The sequence below is a fragment of the Acomys minous genome (genome assembly GCF_964271855.1).
Source record: "Acomys minous genome assembly, chromosome: 14".
Taxonomy (NCBI): Eukaryota; Metazoa; Chordata; class Mammalia; order Rodentia; family Muridae; genus Acomys; species Acomys minous.
The window spans coordinates 64,309,874-64,336,930 of NC_140496.1; the positions used below are offsets into that span (position 1 = coordinate 64,309,874).

General features: G+C 41.8%; 1 protein-coding gene and 1 long non-coding RNA gene across 2 annotated transcripts; both read right to left on the minus strand.

Annotated features, from left to right (window-relative positions):
• Positions 1-2,590: 2,590 nt before the first annotated feature.
• Positions 2,591-4,943, minus strand: LOC311583335. Its single transcript, XR_014774459.1, has 2 exons — positions 4,891-4,943; positions 2,591-4,857 (listed from the first exon to the last, which is right to left on the minus strand). It is a non-coding gene; the product is annotated as an uncharacterized lncRNA (long non-coding RNA).
• A 4,938-nt stretch (positions 4,944-9,881) lies between these two features.
• RBM15 (RNA binding motif protein 15) lies at positions 9,882-19,351 on the minus strand. The gene is made up of 2 exons (XM_084756823.1): positions 14,259-19,351; positions 9,882-10,250 (listed from the first exon to the last, which is right to left on the minus strand). The coding sequence occupies exons 1-2, from the start codon at positions 17,119-17,121 to the stop codon at positions 10,228-10,230; spliced, it is 2,886 nt and encodes a 961-aa protein (XP_084612949.1). The 5' UTR covers positions 17,122-19,351; the 3' UTR covers positions 9,882-10,227.
• Positions 19,352-27,057: the final 7,706 nt, after the last annotated feature.

Consider the following 27,057-nt stretch of genomic DNA (forward strand, 5'->3'; position numbering starts at 1 on the left):
GAAGCTGAAGAGGTAGTTTTAAAAGGAAATATGTTTAAATTAAAAGGTGTGTGCCATTTATGGATAATTAATAGTGTCCCCCCTCCCCAAAACAGGATCTCTCTTGTGTAGCCTTGGCTGTCCTGGACTCACTCTGTACACCAGGCTGGCCTCGAACTCACAGCGATCCGTCTGCCTCTGCCTCCAGAGTGCTGGGATTAAAGGTGTGCGCCACCATGCCCAGCTTAATAGTAGTTCTTGCACTGAGCACTTACATTGAATGATCAACTCTTGGGTGGTTGGGTGATCTTTAGAAGGATAAAAAGGGTTTCCTGAGCAGAGCATGGTGGCATATACCATAAGTCCCAGGAGTCAGAAGGAGGAAGCAGGAGCATCCTGAGTTTGGAGTCCAAAGAATACACAGAATGGACTGTGCCCAAAATGAAAACCATTTTCTGCAATACAACCTCCCTTAATATCTTTCAGAATAGTCCAACTATTACTATTTCACCCTTACTCCTCTGTCTAAAATATCTATTGATTCCTTAATAAAGAACAGCCCTAAACTGAAAGCTTGAATTTAGCTCTAAGATGCACACCTTGATCCTTTCCAAATAAGCCTTTGTGCAGATTTGCCATCGGCTCTGAGTCCAGCAAGGAGCCTTCTGTGACCAGGCCCATTCCTAACTGCCATTTATAACCCGCCTCATTCAATACCTTTCCCAGCATGTGGACTCTCATCTAACTTCTTTACAGTGCTGGAGACTGATCCCTTAGCACAGGCAAGCGCACGACTACTAAGCTCCACCCCCAGCCCCCTGCCTAACTTCAAACTGAGCACTCTATGGGGATCTACCTACTTTAAGAAAGCCTCGATATACATATGTGTATACATTAAAAATTAAACTGAAAGTGATAATTCTATTGAGTCCATTCGTTTAAGAAATGTAAAGTCAGCCGGGTGTGGTGGCACATGCCTATAATCCCAGCACTCGGGAGACAGAGGCAGGCTGATCACTGTGAGTTCGAGGCCAGCCTGGTCTACAAAGAAAGTCCAGAACAGACAAGGCTGCACAGAGAAACGCTGCTCAAAAAAAGAAATGTAAAGCCATTTCTTAAAAGTCAGAGTCACTAGCAACATAAATCCATATTTAAACCCTCATTATATGTTTAATGACTTGATGTCAGCGTCCCTCAAGGGAAAATTAAGTTTCTATTTCAGAACACTTTACCACTCATTCCTATGTGGAACCTGATACCAGGCCATAGTTGGTAAGATATGGATTTATAATATGGAATCAGAAGAAACTTACCCTTTCCCTCTGTGCAGCTCTGACTTCCAACCCAGTTTCTATAGAAACAGGAGGACAATGTCAGTGCCAGAAGTCTGGCAATTAGAACTCCTCTTTTAGTTGCTGAGTAATAAAGCCATATCCAAAAGTCAGCTCTAGGTTTTGGCAGTAGTTCCTAAAAAGAAACCCAGGAAGAAAAAAGACATTTAACTAATTACTATACTCAGAAGGCTACCTTTAAACCCGGCAATTAAAAAAGTGGAGGGATTCAATGTCCTATATTTTTAAGAAATTATATATATATATAGTTTCATTCAGTTCAATCATTCCTAAGAAAAGTAAGCAAAACAAGGTGTCTCAAAAAACAAAACAAAAAAACAAAACAAAAAACCTACAACAAAAGCCCCGATCTATTTGATTCTCCACTAAAAATAAATCTCTCATTTCTGAAGAGAAATCAATCATAGTTTTATAAATGTATCTTTGAAAGATTTCCCAGAGAAGCTGACATTACTGAGGCTGATGAAAATGCCCCTTAAAGCACATACAACAAATTTAAAAATAAAAACTATAGAGTATGAAAATAATCTGGCTGCAATTTTCATTGGATATCAACATGACTGCTTGGCAAATATCCGTCAGAGCCCTTTATTGTTAAAAACCTATACATTAAAAATAGCATTCTTGTACCTAAACTGTTATAATGCAAATTAATAATATTCTCTGAATATTATACTTGACCACACCCTTTAATATACATGAATATTAGTATTTGTTTTCTGTTTGCCTTGGCTGAATATTGTTTCTATGTGAAGAAAATTAGCCTGTGAAGTATAATTTTAAACAAATTTAGGAACCATTCCTCAATTATGCCCATATCCATCACCTTCCTAAACTTCTAGGTTGGAGCAAAGCTCAGTGATAGAACACTTGCCTCCCATCTCCCATGCAAGCCCTGGGTTTTACCCATAGCAAAAAAACAAAACATAGAACAAACAAACAAAAACATAAATCCATAATAAATCACGGGGCATCTAGCAACACCTTAAATATGCTCAACATCTGCATGAGTGTGTACATGTGTGCATGCGCACGTGCATGCACATCAGGGTAGATTCTATCTCATGATATGCATGAGACAGAACAGGAAAGAAAGTAATATATAAACCTAACAAAATATTCAGGAATCAACAAGTACAATGGGAATAATCTTCCTATCTTTCTGTTAACTAAGGCTGGTTATTTCCTGCCCACCTGAAGTTGACCACAGTACTCTTATTCCTACTTTCCTTGCAGAAAATAAGTAAATATTTTATACATGTGTGTGTGTGTTCCTTTTTTTGGTTTTTTTTTGGGTCATTGTTGTCTGAAACAAAGCAAAATAATAAATGCTTCACAGTAATTCTCATCAGTGCAACTTTGGGACTTATGCACAAGGAATAAGATTATAATTATGGGCTGGGGAGATGGCTCAGAGGCTAAGAGCACTGGCTGCTCTTCCCAAGGTCCTGAGTTCAATTCCCAGCAACTACATGGTAGCTCACAACCATCTATAATGAGATCTGGTGCCCTCTTCTGGTGTGCAGGGGTACATGTGAACACAACATTATATACATAATAAATAAATAAATCTTTAAAAAAAAGATCATAAGTATTCATTTTTATCACACAGAATACTGTATCTAGATCAAAAACAGTTTCTTAAAAGTGTGTGTGCGCGCACACCGTACATGGTTTCCAGGCTCAAACCCAGTGCCTCCCACATGCTACACAAGCATCTGTCAAATGTTACTGTATACATGGATTACCTGCACATTCCCACCCCACCCACCAGGTCTAAGATGAGACTCATTGTACATTCCTACCCACCTTCCGAGTGATGCTAATGTGATGTAATGCTATTAGGCTGGGATCCTGTAAGGTAAATAATATACGATTGTAGCCAACTAAAATTGTGTGGAATTTTTTTTTTTTTTTGGTTTTGTTTCCTACCAATTCTTAAAAGGTTGTGTATTTCTGAGTATGTACCAACTTTGTCTCCAGACCAGTGGCCCTCAACACTGGCAGCACAGTGGAATTACAACAAAGGTAAAAACACTTCCTGAGGCTTTGCTGAGTCACCCTATCCACCCCAATTCAAACCAATCTGAGGAAGAACCTTAAAATTAAAATTCCCAAAGTTCTTCAGGTTGAGATCTCTGCTACCGAATGCAGAAAAATCCCAATTAAGGTGTACAGTTTACTGATGTGTTTCTATAAACAAAGATATGACGGCATATCCCAACACTTCTGGTCACCCTTGGATATGTGAAAAGTTCTAGGTCAGTCTAGGCTACAAGACACTTTGCATAAAAACAAAAAATGTATACTAAACTATAAGATACTCATCTTGGGAGACAAAACTATCAATATACAATTTCTAGGAATATACGATTTCTAGGAAATCTACTAGTTACCTGAGAACTCATACAATTAATATACACAATTTATACAAGTAAAAAAAAATCTGCTTTGTATAGATAGCAAACATGGGAAAACTCTTTAAAGTTTTCTTTCTTTTCTTTTTTAATGACAGTCTCATTTCGTATCCCTGGATGGCTTGTAACTTGCTACATAGACCAGGGTGCCCTCAAACTCAGAGATCCATATGCCTCTGCCTCTGGAGTGCAGGGACTATAAATGTATGTGCTACCATGTCCAATTAGACTCTTTAAATTTTAAAATAAAAATTTAATTTGATACCACTAGAAAAAAATCTAAGTTATGAAATATAGAAATTATACTTCAGAAACTATGTATAAATAAAATAGAAATTGCTACAACAATTTAATAAAACAGAAAGACAAGCAGCAGCAGCAGCAGATATACTAGAAAGAAGACCACTCTGAAAGCTCAGGGTGGGCAACAGTTAAAAGCCTTAAGCAGTAAAGCCCGAGTAGCTATTAAAAAACACCAAGTGAAACTTCAATAGTACACACTTAAGCATGCTGGAAGCCTTGGTCCAATATCCACAACATAAAATTTAAAACATGCTAAAGAGGACCATCAAGATGGCTCAGTGGGTAAAGGCACTTGCCGTGAAAGCCTGGAAACTTGAGTCCACAGGAAGGTAGACAAGGAAAAACAACTCCACAAAGCCACACTCTCACCTTACCATATGTGCCTACACACATACCCACATATACACGTTTTTATGTATATGGACGTTCCGTGTATACATCTGCCCATCACATGCCTGCCTGGTGCCTGGGGCCAGAAGAGGGCATCAGACACCATGGAACTGTTGTTATAGATAGCTGTGAGCCACCATGAGGGTGCTGGGAGTGGAAGCTGTGTCCCTTGGAAGAACAACCAGTGCTCTTAACCTCTGAGCCATCTCTTCAGCTCCAATTTAAAAAACAAAAAGAAGCTGGGCCTGGTGTCACATGCCTTCAGTCTCACACTCAAGAAATCAGAGACAGGTGAAACTTACAGGCCTCTGTAAGTTCGAGGCCAGCTTGGTCTACAGAGTAAGTCTAGGACAGCCAAGACTACACAGAGAAACCCAGTCTTGAAAAACCAAAACCAAACAAATAAAACAAAAACCCTGAAAACCAAAAAACCCAAAAGTAACAACAACAACAACAACTAAAAGCACACAAGCCAACTTTTCTGGTGTCTCTTTAGCATTTCTCCACCACTCTCTTCACCACCTCCTTCCCCTCCTCCCCCACCCCATGTGTGTGTGTGTGTCCTTATGCACCCTATGGCAAGTGCTCAGTCACAGGCTACATCCCCAATCCTTCAAGCAGCCCTTCTTTGTTGGTGAGGCAAAATTAAATATTAAACAATGAGCTCCTTGAAGAAATAAACTGTTAAACTGCTACTTAAATGACATTCCCCCACACCCCACCCCCGTTGTTTTATTTTTGAGACAGGATCCTGCCATTAATAGCAAGACTGGCCCTCAACTCCATCCTGCCTCCCAAGTACTGAGCTTACAGATATGTGCCACACATCCAGAACTTAGGTAGCAAATTTAAGTGAGAGTATTTTCAGTTTTTTTCTGTTTGCTCCAACAATTTTGAGCTTATCTTCTGAGAGCTCGTCTTCTCAGCTCTGAAACATAACACTTTTTGATGTCCTACTTACACTTTTCAAGTACCATCTTTTTCAATCCTCAAATGTGATATGCTCTTAGGTCAGTGTTTTTCAACTCATAGGCCAATGACTACAGAACACAGCAGAATTATCTCAAGAGCTTGTAAAGGAACAAACCCGAGATCATGGTGGTTCTAACAATCTAAAGTAGCTAGAATTGGAAAAGCAAAAAGCCTATTTCACACATACTGTTAATACAGTATCACTTGCACTCAAGTTTACAGCTTTCATCCTAGCTATGGCCTCCAGAAAAGGGAAAAAGTAATGAGGCAAAATTAATGAGCATGAGAACTCTGACCAGGACAAAGGCCTGTTGGAATCTTGGGTCCATAGTGACAGATTAGAATTAGAATGTAGAAAACTTCAATGAGGCAATATGCATACAACACTTTGCAGAATGCTTGATATTAAGTATTTAGTAAGTGGTTGCTGTCAATATGTTGCAATTGATGATCCATCTCCGCCATCTCCTCATCTTTGCTTGCCCACTGTAATTTATTTTGGTTGACCCAATCACCCTACAACTTTTCCAGGATTTAGTCTGTATATATTGTCCATTTACCAAGTTACTATAATGTTTTTTTTTTTAATTTTTAAGACTCGTTAGAAATCCGATGCGCTGTCTGTCCATTGCGCCACAGAGCCAGGTGTAAGTACTATCCTCTTACTCATGTGTAGATGCCTGACCCACCCATCACAAATTCCCTCCAGCATTCCATAGTCTCTTCTAACAAACTCTTTTGTTAAGCCTTTCTTAGCCATCCCAGCTTGAGATACATACCTAATAATAGCTATATCCATTATTATCTACAAAAGCGTTAGCAACTGATCTGTTACATCTTTCCTATTATCTTATACTGCTAAACTTTTCCCTGGTGGTTAGTTACCTCTTAATACCTAGTTCCTTAATACTGTATAAACTTGGTGGAAAAACTACATGATACTTTCTTCTATTTCCTACTTTCAGAATCTTGGTTCCTAATATACAGTCAATATTCAAACTTAAAAATTTCAGCTGGAAGATGAATATTACTTTCACTGAGTTAAAGCATGGTAAGTACTTTAAGCTCAAATCCCCCCCTTTTTTTCCTGCCAAGAGTTAGCTTCTCTGAGGTTTGAAGCTACACAATAAGTCCCTGTTAAGAATTTAAAACTAAAGCCAGCAAAGGGTGGGGCACACCTGTAACCCCAGCACTCAGGGAGGCAGAGGCAGCTGGATCTCTGTGAGTTCCAGGCCAGCATGGTCTACAGAGCAAGTCCAGGACAGAGGCAAGGCTACAGAGAAAGAAACTCTGTCTCAAAAATCCAAAACAAACAAACAAACAAACAAACAAAACTAGCTGGCTGATGGTGGCGCACGCCTTTGAAGGCAGCACTTGGGAGGCAGAGGCAGACTTGCCGCTAAGAAGCCACATCTGCTATACAAGGTAAGTTAAGAGGACACCCAGGGCTACACAGACAAACCCTATCTCAAAACAAAAATAAAAATAACCAAGGAAACAAACAAAAAGACACTGTAAAGCCAGATGTGGTATCACAGGCCTGTAACTGTAATCTTACACTTAGAATCAGAAGCAGGGAGATCTTGAGTTTGAGACCAGCCTGAACTTCACAAGCAAGACTGTCTCAAAAAAGCCTCAGTAAGCAAAAGCTTGTAACCAACTGACTTAAGCTATGGAAATAGCAATTTACAAAATGCAGCTTTACTTAAGGCAATACTTATTTTCAATTTTAATCAACACTGCCAAGCTTTTAAAAAATGAACTCAAATTAATTCAGAGGTCTTGTAGAACAACATGCTACATCTAGACTATACTAAAGACACTGGGAAACCATACAAATAAATTCAAAGAGCAGTTTCCACATTTTAAAATCAGAACACTCCACCAGTTAATTTTTCTTCAATGCAACTAATACTTGATTTCATGAATACCAGTTTCAAAATGGTGTTATTACACTGTGTACCTTTCCATTTTGCATATGGTTTTATAAAATGCATTTTTAAAACACTGATTTTAAACACTTTTCCCTCATTCTTGAGATGAAGCCTGAGACCTCAGAAAGTTAAACACGTAGAAATGCATAAGCAATGCACCACAATCTTCTTAAATCTCCACAGTTAAAGTATTTGACTACTAATTGGTTAACTACTTAAAAAGATTAGCAAGAGTGCCAGGCGTGGTGGCGCACGCCTTTAATCCCAGCACTCAGGAGGCAGAGGCAGGCAGATTGCTATGAGTTCGAGGCCAGCCTGGTCTACAAAGCAAGTCTAGGACAGCCAAGGCTACACAGAGAGACCCTGTCTCAAAAAACCAAAACCAAAACCAAAAAAAAAAAAAAAAAAAAAGACTAGCAAGAGAGAAATATACAATGAAACCCAGCATTTCCAATAGGAATAAACTGCTTAGATATGTAAAAATTGAATTAGCAAAGCTTTAAGGTTAAGCAAACTTGGCTTAAAAACACATGTAGATAATACACCAAGCGCCTGAAAAGGCCTGATTTCCTCATTTTGACCCTCTCACGTATCAGTGTCATATATAAGCTGTACAGCTAAACCATTCAAGGGGCTCAAAAACCTAAGAGGAAGAGTAGCCAGTACAGAGGAGCTACTATAGTTACGAGCTCCCCTAAATCTGTGGAAGAAGTTATGAACAGATCAGATCCCACTTAAAGCAAAATGAGGAAGTTATATGATATACAAAGAAAGCTGTGCTTGCTCATTCGATTAATGTACAGGGAGGATGCTCAGGCTGCTAGGATAACTGGACAACAAAAATGGTAAGACAAAAGTCAGACTTTTCAACACTATTCATTTCCCTCAAGTTGCAGTTGCCTCAATTTCATAATATATCTCTCAGAGGGACAAAAAAAATATGATCATTTTAGATAAAATATCATTTTTTAAAAATCCTTGAATGTTTTGATAGCCGTAAGGTCTCTTGTACCATTAAATCACAACGAAAGGCGAACACCAGGGTTACTGGCAAATGTCAAAAAAAATTTAAGACTCCAAGGTTCAAATCCATAATCAAAATGTTAACACTTTGTCTCCCACATCAAAATATTTTTTCATACGATAAAATATACTCAAAAATAAAACACAAAATGATTATCAAGAACAAAGTTGCAGAATTTTGTAAATACCCAAGTGAGGGGAGGGTGCTTGCTAACAGCAGCATTGCCTAAAGACTTCCAAAAAGATTAACATAACCGAAGCGTTAAATGCCCTCTCCCTGGTAATTATACTTTTGACCTCTTAAAAACCCTCTTACCTGTTTACAAGTTTATACAGCTGTTTACCACTGGAACACCACCTTGCAGAGTATAACCGTGGCATCCTTGGTTGATAATCACCTGTTGCCTAGCAATCATCATCCCGCATGAAGACAGGACAGCACTAGGGCTCTTCCATCCGAGGTTAAAATTCAAAACAAGCCCAGCAAGCCTGCATGTCAAGGTGGTCTTCGTCTGCAACTATTAAGTTTAAAACTGGCAAACCATGGTGTCTGAAGCCAAAGGTGCAGAATTGCTGGCTTCCTCTTGAACTCCAGCGTTGTCACTGTGCACTGAAGTCTCCTGCAGCAAACAGGGGAGTTTTTCTCCTGTACTGGGAACAGGCTTCCAAAGCTCAAGAGGCCCTGTACAGGATAATGCAGGAACTAAAGGCAAACAAAATCCTCCTTAAGGATGCCTCCATTTTTTTCCTCACAATCTGTACTACCAACCGAAGTGACTGGGCCTGAGTGTGCGTTCGAACCTATGAAACCGTCACGGTGCATGCACATCCAAGGCATGTGGAACCACAGGTCAAATAAGGCACAGATACCAAGTAACGGTTCTAATTACAAACGCTAGCTCTCAGGAACTCTTCATCCATTCAGAACTAAACCCATCACTGCATAACTCTGGTAAGAAGCCCCTGGAGACGGAGGAGCTCCTCAAATGTGTCAGGAAAGGCTTTATTAACATCATCATTAACATTTAAAAAGCAACCGGAGCATTTCTCCTTCTTTTGGCAATTTTTGGTGCAAATGTTAAAAGTGCAAGATAATGCAATTTCAAACTTTTTCTTCAAATTAAAAAATGAAACTAAAGCCAAACGTGATGGGTGAACAAAATAAATCAAAACTTAAATTTCAGGAACTCCGGCTCTTCAAACCAGCAAAGCCCCCGACTCGTGCACTGTGGTGAGGCTTAGAGTGCTTGCCCAGCTTCTTGCACACCAGGGAACAGCACCCTCATCCTGTTGAGGACCGAGAAGCAAAGGACCCCCTTCGCTGCAAACAAAGGGGGTCACTGTAACACTATGATCCTTCAGAATTGACACACTGTGATAGTCAACACGAAATTGATGGTCTCCCTGCTTCTTGCTCAAGACATACAAGATCTGAGCAGCAGCAAGTACCCCCTCCGCTGCAAACAAAGGGGTCAAGGTTTGCCGTCAATTCACTTCCAGGCAGAAAAACATTTTCCTCAAAAGAAACAATTTATTTAGAATAAAACAAAAGCAGCTCAACTGTGAGCCCATGTTTGAGTGACAGCTACTTTTAAGCTGTGTGAGCCATAAAAAGGGTTTTTCTTTACTTTTCCAGAAATCTTGTGTACACAGCACAAAGCAAAGAGGTCATTTTTTTCCACTTAAAACACCGGCATTGGCATCACAATAGCAGATACACAATGTTAAGCTGCCATTTTAGTAAAATGCACAAAATACTAAACAGATTAGCTTTCTTCCATCAGAGGCCCATGTAAACTCCACATAAGCCACAGCTTCTCTTCAAAAAGGTCCATTAGAGCTTTGAATTCCGTATCTTCATCCGCTGTTCACCAGTTTTGCTTGCGGGAGGGGGAAAAAAAGGTTATTCAGTACAAACGTTTACAGTATTAAAAATATATATATTTCCCCTATGCCATTATAGATGAACATAGTATTAACAAGACCTTCCTGGATAGTCCACTTTAACTTCAAAAAGCACCAATAATATCCACTGGCACAAACCTTGAAATGAATTTACTATATGAATACACAAAATACAAATAGAGCAATAGGGTTTGATTTTTTTTTAAGACTGTCATCAAGGATTAGAGGACTAAAAATATCTCCATCCTTAAATAACTGACTAACACATGGCCAAATGTTCAGGAAAAAGCAAATTTATAATTAACCAATATCTTCTAAATATAACTAAAAAAGTGGAACAGAAAGATGGAGTTTAGGCAAACTTTTGACCCTTCTACACTTATTTTGTTATTTATATGGAGTAATAAAGACTACTCCATTACTGTAGATTAGGGTCAAATCTTCAAAGCCATTTACAAACCACCTTTACCAAAAATAGGAGGTGTTACCTTCTGTTAAGAAAACACACATACAATTTGCTAAGCAGTCAGAAAACACTTCAAGACTCATACTTCAATTCTGCTCAAGTTATTATACATATAAGAACTCTTCATCAAGCTTAACATTTTACTGTAGTTACCTGAAGTCATTTCCCATTAAGGGCATCACTTTAACCAGAAAGTTAACAGGGCTAACTCTGGGTTTTGTTCTCATACCTTACTCCTATTTCAAAACCAGACTTTGTGACAAAGACAAGGGGGGGCGGGGAGGAAAAAAAAAAGTCCAAAAATTATCTCCATTTTTTTTTCACTGAAGTCATTAAGGCCCTCATCGATAGAAAAACCTCATAATTCTGTTACTACAGAAGTTTTGATAAATGGTTCTTATGTGGATAAACCTTAGTTCAAGCTGTGCCTGCAAAATGAGCAATTTTACCAGCTTTGAACAAACAAAAAAAACCACTTAATTTTAAAAAAAGAAAAAAAAAATCAGTGACCATCTGCCCATAACATAGTTTTTAAATAAACCTGGAAATGTCTGACTCTGAAAAACACCTTTTACTGCTGTGTATCAAATGATATAAGTGAGTCAGTCACAAAGAGTTTACCACCTCCAAAATATAACAAAAGCTTATATAAGCCAGAGGATGTACATTTTAAGAGGTTAATTCTAAATGGAAAACTACCTTCAGTTTGATAGTGTACAAGTACACATTAAAAATTTAGGTTTCTGTATGAAAAAAATTCTTTATAGGAAGAAATCTCTCTATTACAACTGGCAAATAGTACTCCACGATTTAGTACTCCATTTGCTAGAAGCTGAGTGATTGCTTAACTTTCCATAAACTTTGAAGCTGTGATCATAAAGTCTTAATCTTATTTTTACCGGTTTATTTAACACATAAATAGCATATTTAAGAAAATTTTTCATTCATTTTAGCTGAGTTTTTGAAAAAAAAAATCAGTTACACTAAAGTACTAAATTAATTAAAAAAAAGAAAGAAAGAAAGAAAAGAAAGATGGGCTGTTGAAATAAACATTCACGGAGGCCAGAGGAGGATGGAGCCCCTGGGACGAGGTGCTGGGAACCAAACCCAGGTCCTCTGGAAAAGCAAGCCAGCATGTAGTACACAAACATCCATGCAGGCAAAACACCCATATGCATAATTTTAAGAATATCCAATATGGGATTCTGGTGTGGCTAATAAGATCAGAAACAGATTCAGACTTCTACTTTCAATCAAATTCTGAAGTTTTAAGTGGCTAATTGACAGATATTATGAACCTGTACAAGAGTAGGCAACACAAATAAGATGGCACTTTGTAGTAAGCACCAAACTAATTTACATAATACATACATTTGGAAATGGCATCAAGCCACTGTTTCAAAAATACTGAAGCACTAATCAATCAGATCTAACAAAATGTAGCAATGTCAAATCAGGGTTCAAAGACAGAGCAAAAATCAGTACTCAGTAAGCTGCTAACCAACCAAGTTTTTAAAAAAAGAGCCATCACAAGACATTTGATTAATAGTAAGATTAGATGTCACAGACTTCACTCTCTAACAGCAAAATAATTTGCCCAACTATCTTATTAAAAAAATATATATGCTAAAAAGTTAATCGCTAATGAAATTATTTAAACTGGGAAAATCTACCTAACTAAAAACTGTACTTACACTTCATGTACAAAGACTACACTTGAATCAGTTTCTGAATAGATGTCTATTTCATGCCTACTGCTGTTGGTTTTTTTGTTTTTGTTTTTGTTTTTTGGAGGCAAAAGACACCCAACTCTTAAGAGGATTTCAGGTACTTTTCCTATAGGCACACCAAGGACCTCTGTGCTTGTAAGCCTAGTACATTCTTTTTCTCAAAAACCTCCAAATTAAAATAAAAATCATAAATATATAGTGAAAAACAAAAGTATGACATAGTAGTGATGAGGCTTTCATACTGACATGTAGTATACACCTATCATAATGAATAATTAAAAGTATGTGACCTTTTTCTGGGTTATTATTGATGCTATTTCAAATCTATGAGCTTTCATAACAGAAAGAAAACAGTTGGGTTCTGCAAGACTTTGAGTAACTCATGTTCACAGAACAGAAAAACTGACCATGATCAAAAACTCAAGTTCCTAATCGTAACTAAATACTGGGCCCTAGTTGAAATCCTCAGTATTTAAATTATAAAAGAAAACCATATTTAATAATGGCCTTAGAAATTATAAATGGTGGCAGAAGGGCACATAAAACAAATAAACATTATTATAAAGTAACAGAAGCCCTTATTAAGACCCAGATGTCATATCCTCAGCTCTTTATTTTGGAGAAGAGGGCTGGGGGGTGGGGGTGGGGGTGTTGTCTGTGAAGTTAAGTTACTTTAATTGTAAGTACCTGGGAAATCAAAAGGGAGGTGGGCAGGCTAACGCCAATATTTCAAGCATCTACAGCCAGACAGCTGTCAAATTTAAACATTAAATTTCAAAGACATTCAAAACACTGTCAACAATGTAATGCCACTACTCTTGTTTAAACATAAAAATAAAAATTTTTTTAAATTTGAAAATTTCTTCAAATATATCATGGGCACTTTACAATAACCTTTAAAAAATCTGTAATTAAAATGTTTGATTAAATGTGCACTAGGGGAAAAAAGGATTACTTATAAGCCTGCAGGAAACTCTTCTTTCTATTACTGAAACCAGAAGTTTCTTAAACGGATACAAAAAAGCTTCATTTTTTGGTTTTGAAGTATGTACAATTAGAATTGTATTAGCTACACCTCTCAGTCAATAAAAACACCACTATGCACCTCACTTACCAACCAATTCTCATTTTAAAAGCACTTACTCATTTCTTGCATACCAGCTGAAGAGGTAATGGTTCATAACACAAGCCTCAGTTTTTACCAATCACTGCTACAAACATGGGATACAAAACTCAAAAACTAATGATATGAGCGTTAAAGCAAACTTTCTGGGGATAAACTGTGTATTTAAAGAAATATTCAAATACCTGATTAAAATAATTGGACTTTGCAATACTTGATCAAATTTTAGTCAATGTTTCTAGTATAGAAATTACCCATGCACCAATCAAACCATTTTTTCAGAAGATTAAATATTATCAGAGGCTCTTTTCTCCAAATTATGATTTTTAAAATTGTGGGTTTTATCATTTTGAGGATTTTTTTTTAAAACTCAAGATTGAAAAAGAAACACCTGAAGAAAAAGAAGTTACTTGACGATAAGATCTCCTAATTAAAGCAAACCTATCTTCCTGCTACCTTCAGGGCATCCCTTTCACTTAAAATAATAGCAAAACTGCCCCAAATATCTATTTTAAGGAGGTTTACAAAAATATATATATAAAAAACCCAACTAAACTAATTGAAAGAAAGTTTCATCTGATGCTGTATCCCATTTTACACATCACAAAACAAGGAACCATGTCAAAGTAGTAAATACAAGTTACACATGGACTTTAGGACGCACCACGGACAATGATCATGACCAGGTAATCTTCTTCTGATTTGGCCAGTGCCTTGGCAGAGGAATCCAGGAACTGCTGAGAGAACTCACAAGGTGGGAAGGCATGAAGAACCCCGGTGTTTTCCTTGTCTTTGTTGCCTCCCACAGGGAGGCTGATCACCCCAGCTGCCTGCTTTTGCTTTAAATAGGACACAAGGTTCCTAAGTGGCCTCTGAGTAGAGGTGGCAGTGTCTGATGTGGCTGAGGAAGAGGAAGATCGGCTGTCAGAACTTCCAGGTACAGCCAGAAGAATGGCATAGCCATTAGGCCCTGCCACTTTGATGCGCCGAGTTACTTCATCCAACTTGGGCTGGTCCAAACGGAGCCGCTGGGTGATCTTGAGCTGGGCTACTTTGCCTCCAGTCGAGCCCTCCACGAGTAGACTGCTAGCAACTTGGAGGTCACCCTGCAACAGATGCATGTTGGAAGGGAAGTTGCTGTTCTTCAGAAGAAGCATGCCCTGCCAAGCCAAACAGAGTTTGGGAGAGGATGCTGCCACAGGAGCTGTCCCTCCATCCTGTTTCTGGGAAGGTGGCTTCTGCTTTGATGAAGAAGTGCTGGCACTGGGTGCATTGCCATCAGATCGTTCTTCCTTTTTCAGAGTGTTTTTTCCCTCTGTGGGAGCAGCTGTCCGGTGCTTCCTATCCCGTTCAGCTGATGCAGAGTTTTTACGGTCTCGCTTGTCACTCTGGCTCTTCTCCAAACTGCCCCGTCTATCTCTGATTGGAGAGGGCCTTTCCAAGAGAAGAAGACGAGATGATCGGTCATTGTCACTGTTGTAGCGATCTCTGTTACTGCTCAGTTCTGGACTTCGGTCAGGAGAAGGAGTGCAGTGACGTTTTCGAGGCCGTTCACTCTCGGGTGATCTATCCAGATGCCGTCCTCCACTTTCCTCAGGCAGCCTTCGCTTCCTTGGCTGATCCCTGCTGCTCGGCAAATCCCGATCACCTCTGTCCCTGTCCAATGACCAGCCATCTCTCCTTCGATCCAAGCTGTCCAGTGGCTCGTAAGCAGTCACAGCACTAGCTGCAGCCCGAGCACTGCGCTCTCGAACTGGTGGTGGGGGTGGCACCCAATCGGAATCAGGATAAAGGTCCCTATCACGATCTCTGTATAGCAGGGGTGGGGTACGATCCCGAGCACTCCTCAAAGGGTCAGGTGCTCGATGTCCAAAAGTATCTGTCACTAGTTCATAATGAGTCAAAGGCAGAGGCTGAAGATATTGCTGCTGGTAACGATGTTCTGTGTCTGCAAAGTCTACTCTGAGGCGACGATCTGGGCCGCCAAGTGGGAATCCACGCATGTGCGTCCAGGCAGCATGCGCGGCATCCAGGCTTTCATACTGTATATATGCCCAACTGTCACCTTTTCGGTAGTCTATTGTTCGAATGGTGCCAAATCGGTCAAATTCTCGTGCCAGGGCAGCAAGAGGCACCCAAGGTCCCAGGCCACCCACCCAAAGTCGGGTAGTGGGTGTGGCTTTACCATACCCAATCTTGATTGGATTCCGAATTATAATTTTGCCAGACATCGCTAGTTTGGCCCTGTGAGACATGTCTAGATTCTCAAATTTGAGAAAGCCGTAGGTACTGGTCTGGCCACGAGAAGGCCTCTTAATGTCCACTTCCGTGATGACTCCGAAGCGATCGAAAGCCCTTCTGAGATCACTTTCTGTCACAGTGATATCTAAGTTGCCCAAGAAAAGTGTCCGGTTGGCACGCTGGTCATCCTCGGGTGATATCTCATCCACTTCTCGGAAAGGAGCAGCCCCCGCCCCGGCTCCCACCCTCGGCTCAAGGCTGTAAGCTGGGCGCACTCGGTCATAGAACGGATAGTCTCGGTCTCTTTCCAGCTCTCGGGGCAAGGGCGGCGGGGGTGGAGGAGGCAGGCGGCCAAGAGCCAACTGCTGCAACCGGTAGTCTCTGTATCCCAAAGCAGCCCCGCCGGGGGAAAGTGACCTCTGGCCTCCACCTCCTCCAGGGGCGTGCCGGTGGCTACCCACGGAGGTCCCCACCACGCTGGACGACGGAGGGTAAGTATCTTTGTCTAACGGGGAGCGGCTGCGGCGCCGGCTCACGTACACGGCTTCTATCTTCAGAGGCCGGTCGTAGAGCACCAGGCGGCCTCGGGCGTGCTTGGCCGCCCTCGCGTCCTCCGGCCTCCGGAAGTTCACAAAGGCTACCCGCTCGTCCCCGCTGCCAGAACCTGAGAGGTGACTGATTTTGACACTCACGTCACCGAAGCGCTTGAACTCGTGAAACAGCCCGTCCTCCACCGCCTCGTCACTCAGCTGGGACCCCAGCTCGCTGATCTTCAGGGTCTTGTACTCCACGCCGTCCCCGCCGCCAGGCGCTGAGGAGGCGGCCCCGGAGGAACGTGACTCCCCGCCTCCACCCCGGGAGCTGCTGCGCGACTCGCCCCCGCCCGAGGAATTTTTGGTGCTCGGGGAGCTGTAACTGTGCAAGCGGCTCCCGGAGCCGCCCCCGCCGGTGTCATACTCGCGGCTGCCGCCCCGGCTGCCGGACTTGTCCAGGTGGAGGCTCCGCCGCGACCCGCCGCCGTCCGCCTTGCCGCTGCTGCTCCCGTTGCTGCCGCCGGAGCCCCCTAACTTCTTGCTCCGCTCCCCGCGAGAACCGGAGTCCTCGCCACCGCGGGAGCGTTTGGGCTTGACCGGCGAGCGCTCCTTCCCTTTCATCGTGGAGGGTCGCCGGAGGTCGTCCCTGCGGAGCTGACTAACCCGCCACCCCGCGCTCGTTTCACACAGCGGACTCGCACGCCGCCATCTTGGACTTCGCCGCGGCAAAGGCTCCCGCCCCGCAGACCTCATTGGTCAGTTGACTCCGCTCCTCGGCTTTCTCATTGGAAAAACTCTTTGTCCGTCTTCACATCTCCCCGCGCTACGGGAAGGCGCCCGCCCCGACGCGGTTATTGGGTTCCCAACGCCCTAATCGCAGTACCTCATTGGTTGCGGTCGTTGTCTATCTTAACGGTTCCTCGCGCCAGGCCGTAGCTCCGCCCCCGCTCGCACTTCATGGTCACCTGACCCAGAGCCTCGAGGCGTTGATTGGACGAAAAGCCTGCCCTGTAACGGTACTTCTGGCACGGCGGAAGCGACGGTCCCACCTCCTCGTCCTTTTCATTGGTCTGTGGCCACGTCCTTTAAATCACTTGCTTGGGAAGTCTGGACATCAGTTCTGGCGTGGGTTGTTTTTTTTTTGTTTGTTTCCCCTGAGAACTTGGCTCTGCCCGATCTCGCGAGAGACAAAGAGCTCGCTCACTCACTCACTCGCTCGCCCGCTCCTTTTTTCGACCCGAGTCTTCCAACTTGTCCGGTGCCTGCGGAAAGTTTAAATCTGATTGGATGCTGGCGAGGAAGGTGATAGGGCGAAAGCGTTGTCCGTCACTCAACTTTTAAAGGCGCAGGCCCCGTAAACCAGAGAAGTCTGAAGGTGAAAAAAAAGAGTAAGAGCACGCGCCTGCCGTGCGACGTCACTTTAGCTGTCGCGAGATGGTGACAGTGAGTCAAAGGCCCGCCTCCCCGCGCTTTCGGCGTTCTCTTGAACACTTGCTAGGGTCCCACGGCGTACTTGGCTGTGCTTCTTCGGTCCTTGGAGTCTGGGACTTGCGGGGTCCCCGGCACGGTCCTGTCTTAGGCGGGACAGTGCGCTCCGTCGTCCTCCCGGCTGGTGGCTCTCGATCCGCTTAGGCAAGCTGTCCCGGGAAGTCCAGCCGACACCATCTTAGTTAGCAGTCTGAGAAAGCCCCACCCCCTCCCGTGCGCGAGCCAGCGCCTGCCCGGGTCTGTGCGGCTGGCTGGCCGGCTGCAGGGGCGGTGAGTTCAGGGTTCACTGAGCCTCTGGGTCACGCTGACGCCCTGGGCGGGACCGAGTCACTGCCCGCCCGCGGACACAGGAAACGGCGCGGCGGAGACCTGGCCGCTCTGGGCGGCCGCCTTAGGGCCTGCGGTGACCCTGTGCGCCCAGCCTCCGGGCTGGTCGGACCTGCGATGATGGCCACAGCCGACCTTTCTTGCTTCCTGCTTTAAGTTGTGAAGCCGTGTAGGGCTTGCTTTTTATAAGAGTTGGGGAACATCAGTTGCGCTTAGCTTTGATGTGTAATGCTTCTCACCGTGGGGGGACATTACATTTTTCTCTTGTTTCTTGGACCTTAACACTCGGATTAATCCATATTAGGATCCACCTCCCTTTGAGTCATTTAATCATGATCCAGGTCTAAACGCAAGTCGAGTAATAATTATGAGATTGGACGGATAGTCTATACCACTGGCATCTACCTTCTAGTGAAGGAAAATAGGCTTTCTGCACTCTCCCCCAAGAAAGAGCTTGGTATTCGCATCTAATGAGACTGAGTAAAGAATGTGTTTTAAAACAGGACATTTTACAAGGTTATAATAATGCCCTCTCCACAAAAGAACAAAACAAAATCAAACAAAAAAACCAAAAAACCCTGAAATCTAAACTTTTAAACTGCTCGAAAATTAGATACAGCAACCTGGTTTGCCTTACTTTAACTTTTATTTTGTCAGTATTTAATCCTTACTTGGTGAACATTCAGCCCAAAAATCTCTTGACCACATCAGAGGGATTTGAAAAAACCCAATATGTAAGCCATAAACCCCAAATACTATAATGCACAGACATACTTGTATTAAAAAGTAGCTGTTGTCAGACTGGAGTGGTGGTGCACTCTGAAACAGAGGGAAGCAGATCTGTGTGAGTTCAAGGCCAGCCTGGTCTACAAAGTGAATCTAGGACAGCTGGAGCTGTTACAGAGAAACCCTGAGTTGAAAAAGTTTAATTAAAAAAAAAAAAAAGGTGCTGTTGTGGGGCTTTGTGGAACACCTGTAATCCCAGCTACTTCTGGGCTAAGGCATCACAAACCACCCACACACAAAAGTCTGGAGACAGCCTCAGGACACTTTGCCACCTATGCGAAGCTCTAGGTTCAGTCCCCAGTACTGGAAAAATAAAATAATTTTTATAATATTTATTTATTTTATTAGCAGGGCATAAAGGTGTACCCCTTTAACACACACAAACACACACACACACACTTGAAAGAGGCAGGCAGATCACTGAATTCAAGGCCAGCCTTGTTGTCTACATAGTGAATTCCAGGTCAGCGGGAACTATACAATAAGACCCTGTCTTATGTGAATGTCTACATGTATAGTACTGTTCTAGTGCCCAGAGAAGCCAGAAGAAGGTGACAGGTCCCAGAAGCTGAAGAGTCAGGGTTGTGAGTCACCAACCTGGGCCCTGGAAAACAAATTGCAGTCTTCTGTAAGAGTAGCAGGAATTCTTATCCCAGAACCATCTCTCCAGGCCTGCAAAAATAATTTTTTAAAACATTGTTTACATAAAATGCCATCAGTCAGAGAAAAATGCATATAATAAACTACCAATTGTGGTTTTTAAATTTATGTATTATAGGGATGAGCTAGTAATTGAGATGTAATATGAATAAATTAATAAAATATTAAAATTAAAAATAAATTTATGTGTTGCATACATATGCTTATATTTTTATTGAAATTATTACAGAGATTGCTCTTGGGGGCAGGACTGAAGATCTGGAATTAGCAACAGACTTTTCAGTATGATAAATGAATATTTCCCTTGTATAATTTTGGTTTGAAAATATACAACAGTAGAATGGTTTTGAAGACCATCCCATGCTCTGAGCACACAGTCTCAACAATTGAAAGATTATGTTACTGTTTTTCTCTTAAGTCTACAACCCTATTTCCGTTCTCCCCTGCGCCATTATGTTGTTCCCGGCATGCCTGATACATTTTCACTTCAGCTGTGGAACCCACCATTTCTACAAGAATATCTGCTTCTCTTTAGTGAAAAGTGACATTGAGGGGGCTGGAGAGATGGCTCAGCCGTTAGGAGCACTGACTGCTCTTCCAGAGGTCATGAGTTCAATTCCCATCAACCACATGGTGGCTCACAACCATCTATAACGTGATCTGATGCCCTCTTCAGCACTGTATACATAATAATAAATTAAAAATTTTTTTAAAAAATAAAAAGAAAAGTGATAAAGATAAAAATTTGGTGAGCTGGACTTGGTGGTGCACGCTTGTAATCCCAGCACTTGGGAGGCAGAGGCAGGCAGATCTCTGGGAGTTCAAGGTCGGCCAGGACTACAAGAGAAACCCTGTCTCAAAACAAACAAACAAAACAAAAAATTAATTTATATGAATACTACAAAAAGGGAATTGAAGTTAAGCCTTAACCTGATTACTCAATGTTATAGACAATCCAGAAAAACTTGAAAGTAACATAAGTGACTCCCTGATCCAAAGCCATGATAAGGACCAATAAAACCACGTGTAGTTTCCCCGACCTCATGGCAGGGGGTTGAGGGTTCACTAGAACCAAGAAAAGGAACTGAAGGAGATGAAAAGGGACAATATATGTGGTGGTGGTGCTTGAGGTGTGCCAAAGCTTAGTGACTTTCCCTTTGGGAGCATCAGGGACCTTGATAGGAGCTCCTTTCCCACATCTGACAGGGTTAAGAAGGGGAAACTAGTAGCCTGCTTGGAGCAAAGAGGAATGGTCATTTTAAAGCTAACAGTAAAAGGCCATCACCTTTAGACAGTAAGAGTCAAAACATAGCCTGTATAACATGTCGCCCATGTCGGAACAGAATGACCTGAGAAGCACATGCATGCTTCTTACAAGTATAATCTTTTTATTCTGCTTGTATTTGACCTTAAACAAATGTTCACTGAAATAGAAAGCAATCGTTTAGAAGCCGTGCTGTGGTTAAGTGATGTATTTCCCTTTCACCTCCTTTGTATTCTTTGAAGCATGAAGCTATTTAAGTGAGGCTTTCACAGTCTGTATTTACACATGTACTTTGCAGAGGGCCGAGAAAGGATAAAAGTGACCCTGGTTAAAAGGACAAGCACTTGGAACCCTTCTTTGGATTTCCTCTTGCATTCAAGTGATCCGTGGCCAGATCCATGAGAGCAGCTGCCCTGGATGAGAATCTGTCCATGTCTGTGACTAGAGTTAAGCTAGCACAAATTCCCCCATCATAGCAGCACAGCAACACATCAGTCAATCTGTCCTTTTAGCACTCTGCTAAAACCCAAGAAATAGTGCTTTCATAGCCCATTTTTGCCTCAGTGCTGGCTTTAAGGAAAAGCCACTACTGGCTTTCCCTATAAAGTGTTTTCTCCATCTCGTTTAAAATCAATTTTAAACAAGGAAGGAAAAAGCAAAAAAGTTTATGCACAACTTAAAAAAATATATCAGCACAATTTCAATGTTCTTTCCTTCTGTTTTTCCTAGGTTTTATTGTTTGTGTATCCTCAGTGCACACGCAATTATGATTGCAATATGACTTTATAGTTGAAGCTGAGAGCTGTTTAATTTCCTGATATATACAAACAGGACTAAAACTGGAGACTGAACATTTTTCTCTTCCATAATAGTAGATTCAATTTTCTTGTCTTGTCTCCTAAAGTAAAGTGAGTGCTCTCTTGACAGTGAGGTTTGTTTTAGTAGATTCCATGAGGAGTACATATTTTACCCATGAGTAATCAATCATGGTGAGACCTGGTTTGCGTTATAAAGTGATGAACTTACTTGTGGTTTGTGGGGAGTTTTAAAAACAGATTTCTATATGGGAGACTGGGGCAGAAGGACTGTTACAAATTTGAGGCTAGCTTAGGTTATGTAATGAGTTCCCAGGCAGGCTGGGCTACAGAGAAAGACCTTGTTGCAAATATATATATATGTGATTTATAGCATAAAGTTCATCCATTTAAAATATGCACTTCACTGAGTCTTAGTATACTTTGCATGTATTCCTTTTACTATTGTTGCAAAAAAACAAAAAACAAAAAACAAAAACCACTATGCTGTAACTAAGCCCTATTATAATTATATCCTTTATTTATATTCCTTATAAGGTAGTGATGAAGTCAGTTTGAACTAATGTCAGCTGTGCTGTGGGCCTTGGAAGGAGCTACCATTAACTCTGGACTTTGGCTTTATTATCTATCAAATAGGAATTATCAAAGAGTCTAAATAGTATTATCAAGGAATCTCCTTATTGAGGTTAAATGAGTTAGAACATATAAAGAGCTTAGAAACAGTATTTGCCACATGGTAAGTGCTGTATGAATGTGTTGTACGACACTTGCTAGGCAGACATGAACAAATGTCTGCTTACTTCAGATAGGCAACCAAGTACAAACCAAAGTAGATACCACCCAAGTCCAGTTTGGTGAAGTGATGAGTCTTACTGGCATTCCTTACAGAAATATGGGTGAGAAGTTAAATATAGGAACAGAAATGACTCAAAGATAGCTGTGTCACCAAAAGCCCAGCCCAGCACACTACACAACCCACAGGTAGCTCAACAGGTTGGAGAGTATTCTGCCCAGGTTGTTTTGAGCCTCTTCTGGGCAGTTCATCTGATCTCTTCTTGCAGGCATGGCGGATGATCGGCTTCTTTCAGGCAGCTTTTCTCATCTGTAAGTATCTCTCAGTAGCCCTTGTAGCTTATATGCCTGGGAAAGGAAGGGCCTAGTGTATTCAGTCAGTTGCAGGAACTTTCTGAAGCCTTTGAGTTGTTTACTTCCTGTGTTAACAGGCTTCCCCATGGGGGTGGGGGGAAGGAATGTTTTACCTTCCCTTAGACCATCCTGTTGTTTCACCTCCTTTCTAACAGCCAGTGGTTTATTTATATATATTATTATTATTTTGGCTTTATTTCTGTTGTTGTCTTTTTTCCCTTTTTATTAATTAATTTATTTATTCACTTTACATCTCTGTCATAGCCCCCTCCCCCTTCTCCTCCGAGCCCCGCCCTCTCTTCTCCCTCTCCCCTCCCCCCTCCCCTATTCCTAAGAAAAGGGGATTACTCCCGCCCACCCACCCCCAGTTCATCAAGTCTTAGTATACTTTGCATGTATTGATTGAATTTTTCTTCTTCCCCTGTGGCCTGGCAAGGCAGTCCTGTCAGGGGAAAGTTATCAAAAAGCAGGCAACAGCGTCCATGTAAGAGGCAGCACTGCCCCCTCCCCCCTGCTCCCCTCACTAGTGGACCCACATGAAGCCCGAGCTGCCCATCAGTTACATCTATGTAGAGGATCTAGGCATAGGCCGTGCATGGTCCTTGGCTGGTGCTTCCGACTCTGTTGGTCTTCTTGTGGGGCTCCTGTCACCTCTAAGTCCTTTTATACTCCCACCCCATACTTTTCTACTAGACTCCCTGTGTTTTGCCTACTGTTTGACTGTGACTCTCGGCATCTGTTTTGCAAATGCTGCTGGGTGGAGTCTCTCAGAGGACAGCTATGCCAGGCTCCCGTCTGCAAGCCTAGCAGAGTGTCTTTAATAGGCTCAGGGTTGGCTCTCTCCCACAGAGTAGGTCATGAGTTGGGCCAGGCATTGGTTGGTTGGACATTCCATCCATCTCTAGCTGCTCTACCTTTATCCCCGCCTTACTCTATCTTGTAGGCAAGGGTAAGTATTGGACAGAAGTGTTTGTGGGTGGGTTGGTGTTCTCCCTCCACAGGGAATCTTGTCTAGTTAGAAGGTGTCCTCTTCAGTCTCCATGGTCCTTGCTGCTAGAAGTCTCAGCTACAGTCCCCCTCATGTCCTCCCAGAGGCCTATTCTGACTTAGGGCTCCAGCTTGTCACAGAGCTGGCCCCACCCACAGTTTCTCTTTTCTCCCCAGGCCTTCTGTCCTGCCCCTGCTCTCACCGGCTCTGCTCTCCACCTTTATTTCTCTCTGCGTTCCCCTCCCACCTTGTTCCCTCTCTTCATCCTCTGCCTCTGTCTATTCTATTTCCCCTTCAAAGCAAAGGGCACTGTCAATAGAATGAAAAGGTAGTCTACAGATTGGGAAAAGATCTTCACCAATCCTACATTGACAATATCTAATAGATATTTCGATATCTAATAGGTAATTGACTATATACATATCATAAAGAACTAAAAAAAAAAAAAACAACAAAATAGCCCAATTAAAAAATGGGGCTCAGGCCAGGCATGGAGGCAGAGGCAGGCAGATGCCTGTAAGTCCAAGGCCAACATGGTCTACAAAGAGAGTTCCAGGACAGCTAAAGCTATTGCGCAAAGAAACCCTGTCTTGAAAAACAAAAGAAAACAAAAACGAGGCTCAGAGCTAAACAGAATTCTCAACAGAGGAATCTCTAATGGCCAAGAAGTACTTAAAGAAATGTTCAACACCCTCAGTCATCAGGGAAATGCAGAATGACTCTGAGATTCCATCTTACACCTGTCAGAGTGGCTAAGATCAAAAATTCAAGTGACAGCACATGCTGGTAAGGATGTGGAGAAGGGGGAACACTCCTCCATTGCTGGTGGGAGTGCAGACTTGTACAACCACTTTGGAAATCAATCTAATGCTTTCTCAGAAAACTGGGGCTAACTCTACCTCAAGACCCAGCTATATCACTCCTGGGAATATATCCAAAAGACACTCCACCATATAACAGGGACATTTGCTAAATTACATTCATAGCAGCTTTATTTGTAATAGCCAGAATCTGGAAACAACCTAGATGTCCCTCATCAGAAGAATGTAGAAAGAAACCATGGTATATTTATACAATGGAATACTACTCAGCCATTAAAAACAAGGAAATCATGAAATCTGCAGACAAATAGGTAGAACTAAAAAAGACCATCCTGAGTGAGGTAACCCAAACCCAGAAAGACACACATGGTATGTGCTCACATATAAGTGGAATTTATCCATTTAGCACAGGATAAACATACTACAATACACAGATCCAGAGAAGAAAAGTAACAAGGAGGACCCAAGGGAGGATGCTCAAAACACCCTGTGTTTTAAAGCTTCCCTCCAAGCTGGGAAGTTTTGATCTGGGAGGAAATTGCTACACCACAGAATGCTTGAAATTACTAGCATGTTCTCCTTTTCAACCTGATTACCTAAAATTTGATTAGCCACAACCTTTATATTATGGCACAAATTCATACATAGTCTACAGGACTTTACATTTTTTCATTATTTATCCAGTAAGATGCCAAATATCCATGAACTCAGCCCTCTACCAAGCACAAAGAAACAGAAAATTATCAATAATTTGTATCTACCTATGTGCTTCTCTTCAGGTTGTATGTATGTATATGTGTAAACATACATACAATATATTTGAGTATATATATTTATATATGCTCAATATAGTTAACAGTCTTTACTTAAACATTTTTAATAATTACGCACATGTATTTATGTGTATATGCTTGCACACACATGTCCCTTAAAAATTCTCTGTTTTGCTTATAGATGATTTTGTTTCTCTTGGGACAAGGTCTCATATAATCTAGGCAGGCCTCAAACTTCCTGTGTAGCCAAAGAAAGCCCTGAAATTCTGATCACATTGCCTCTACCGCTGTAGTGCTGGAATTAAAGTTTACACCATCATGCTTCGTCTATGCTGTGTTGGGGACTCATGCATGCCAGGCAAACACTTTACTACACGAGATACGTCCCCAGGACTTGTCTTTGACTTCAATCATATGTTTTCTTATACGTAAAGTGGCCCATAGCTGGGTTCGTTGGCGCACACCTTTCATCCCAGCACTTGAGAGGCAGAAGCAGGTGGATCTCTGTGAGTTGGAGGCCAGCCTGGTCTACAGAGCGAGTCTAGGACAGCCAGGGCTGTTACACAGAGAATCCCTGTCTCAAAGACAAAGCAATCAATAGTAGCCCATAAGACTAGCAACTCCCTCCTTATAGTGTACAGTGTGTATGTCTGTTTGTGTGTGCCTGTGTGTGTCTCAGTATGTGTATGTTTGTGTGTGTGTGTGTGTGTGTGCATGCACATACAGAGGTCACAGGACAAGCTCTGATTCTTTTCTTTCATCCTGTGGTTTCCAGGGACCAAACTCAGGTCGTCAGGCTGAGCTAGCTAACTGACCATTCAACAAAACTTTTATTTCAGTATCATACTGTAATTTTTCTGTTATCATACATAGCTATAGTTTATGTCCACTGCTGTAAAATATTACGTTATGCTGAAAAAACAAACAATGCTGTTTACGTATGTGTCCTTCTCTGGTTACGGGTGTGGGTGTGCCGGGAGCAATCCCTTGCTGGATTGGCAAAAGCAAGCAAGCGAGCTTCCTGGAGGCAGCCCACGTCCCAGTTTTTGCATGCCTGGTGAACAGGTGTATCCCGGGGTTAGGCAAAGCCCAGAGATTTTGCTTCAAGACTGCTTACTGTAGCTATATTTCCTGTCTGTGCTTGTCTCATATACCTGACCATGGTATAGAGAATCCCCCACTGCCTATTGCTCCATCAATCCCTGAATTGATTTAAGTAACTCTTTACACTCTTGCTAATTAGCTAGAAGCTCTGTGAAGCACTTGATTTACACCAAGAAGGAAAACAAGACTGAAGCAAATTAAAATTGAGGAAATAATATTCATCCTAGGTTTCGTCCAGGGATAAGGCCTGGGTGTACACCATGATAAGAAAGACCACATGAATGTGGAAACAAAGACTAAATGGTTAGCTATCCAAGACACTAAAGACACCTGTTTCTTGGAAAAACCTTGACAAAGAAAACTCTTGTTTTGAACACATAATGTACATACGAAATAAAAGAGATAAAATTTCTACTTTTAACTTATAATGAGAAAATAGATAAAAACTAGTGCTTTAAACTTATAATGAGCCAATGTATCTAGTTAGATACAGTTTTAATGTAAGAACTTACAATCA

Bases quoted from the DNA above. Each gene is read 5' to 3' on its own strand.
- RBM15 (XM_084756823.1), bottom strand. From the start codon at position 17,121: ATGAGGTCTGCGGGGCGGGAGCCTTTGCCGCGGCGAAGTCCAAGATGG. The intron at 10,251-14,258 runs GTGCGTCCTAAA...CCCTCCCGCAAG, and splicing joins GGTCATGATCATTGTCCGTG to CAAAACTGGTGAACAGCGGA.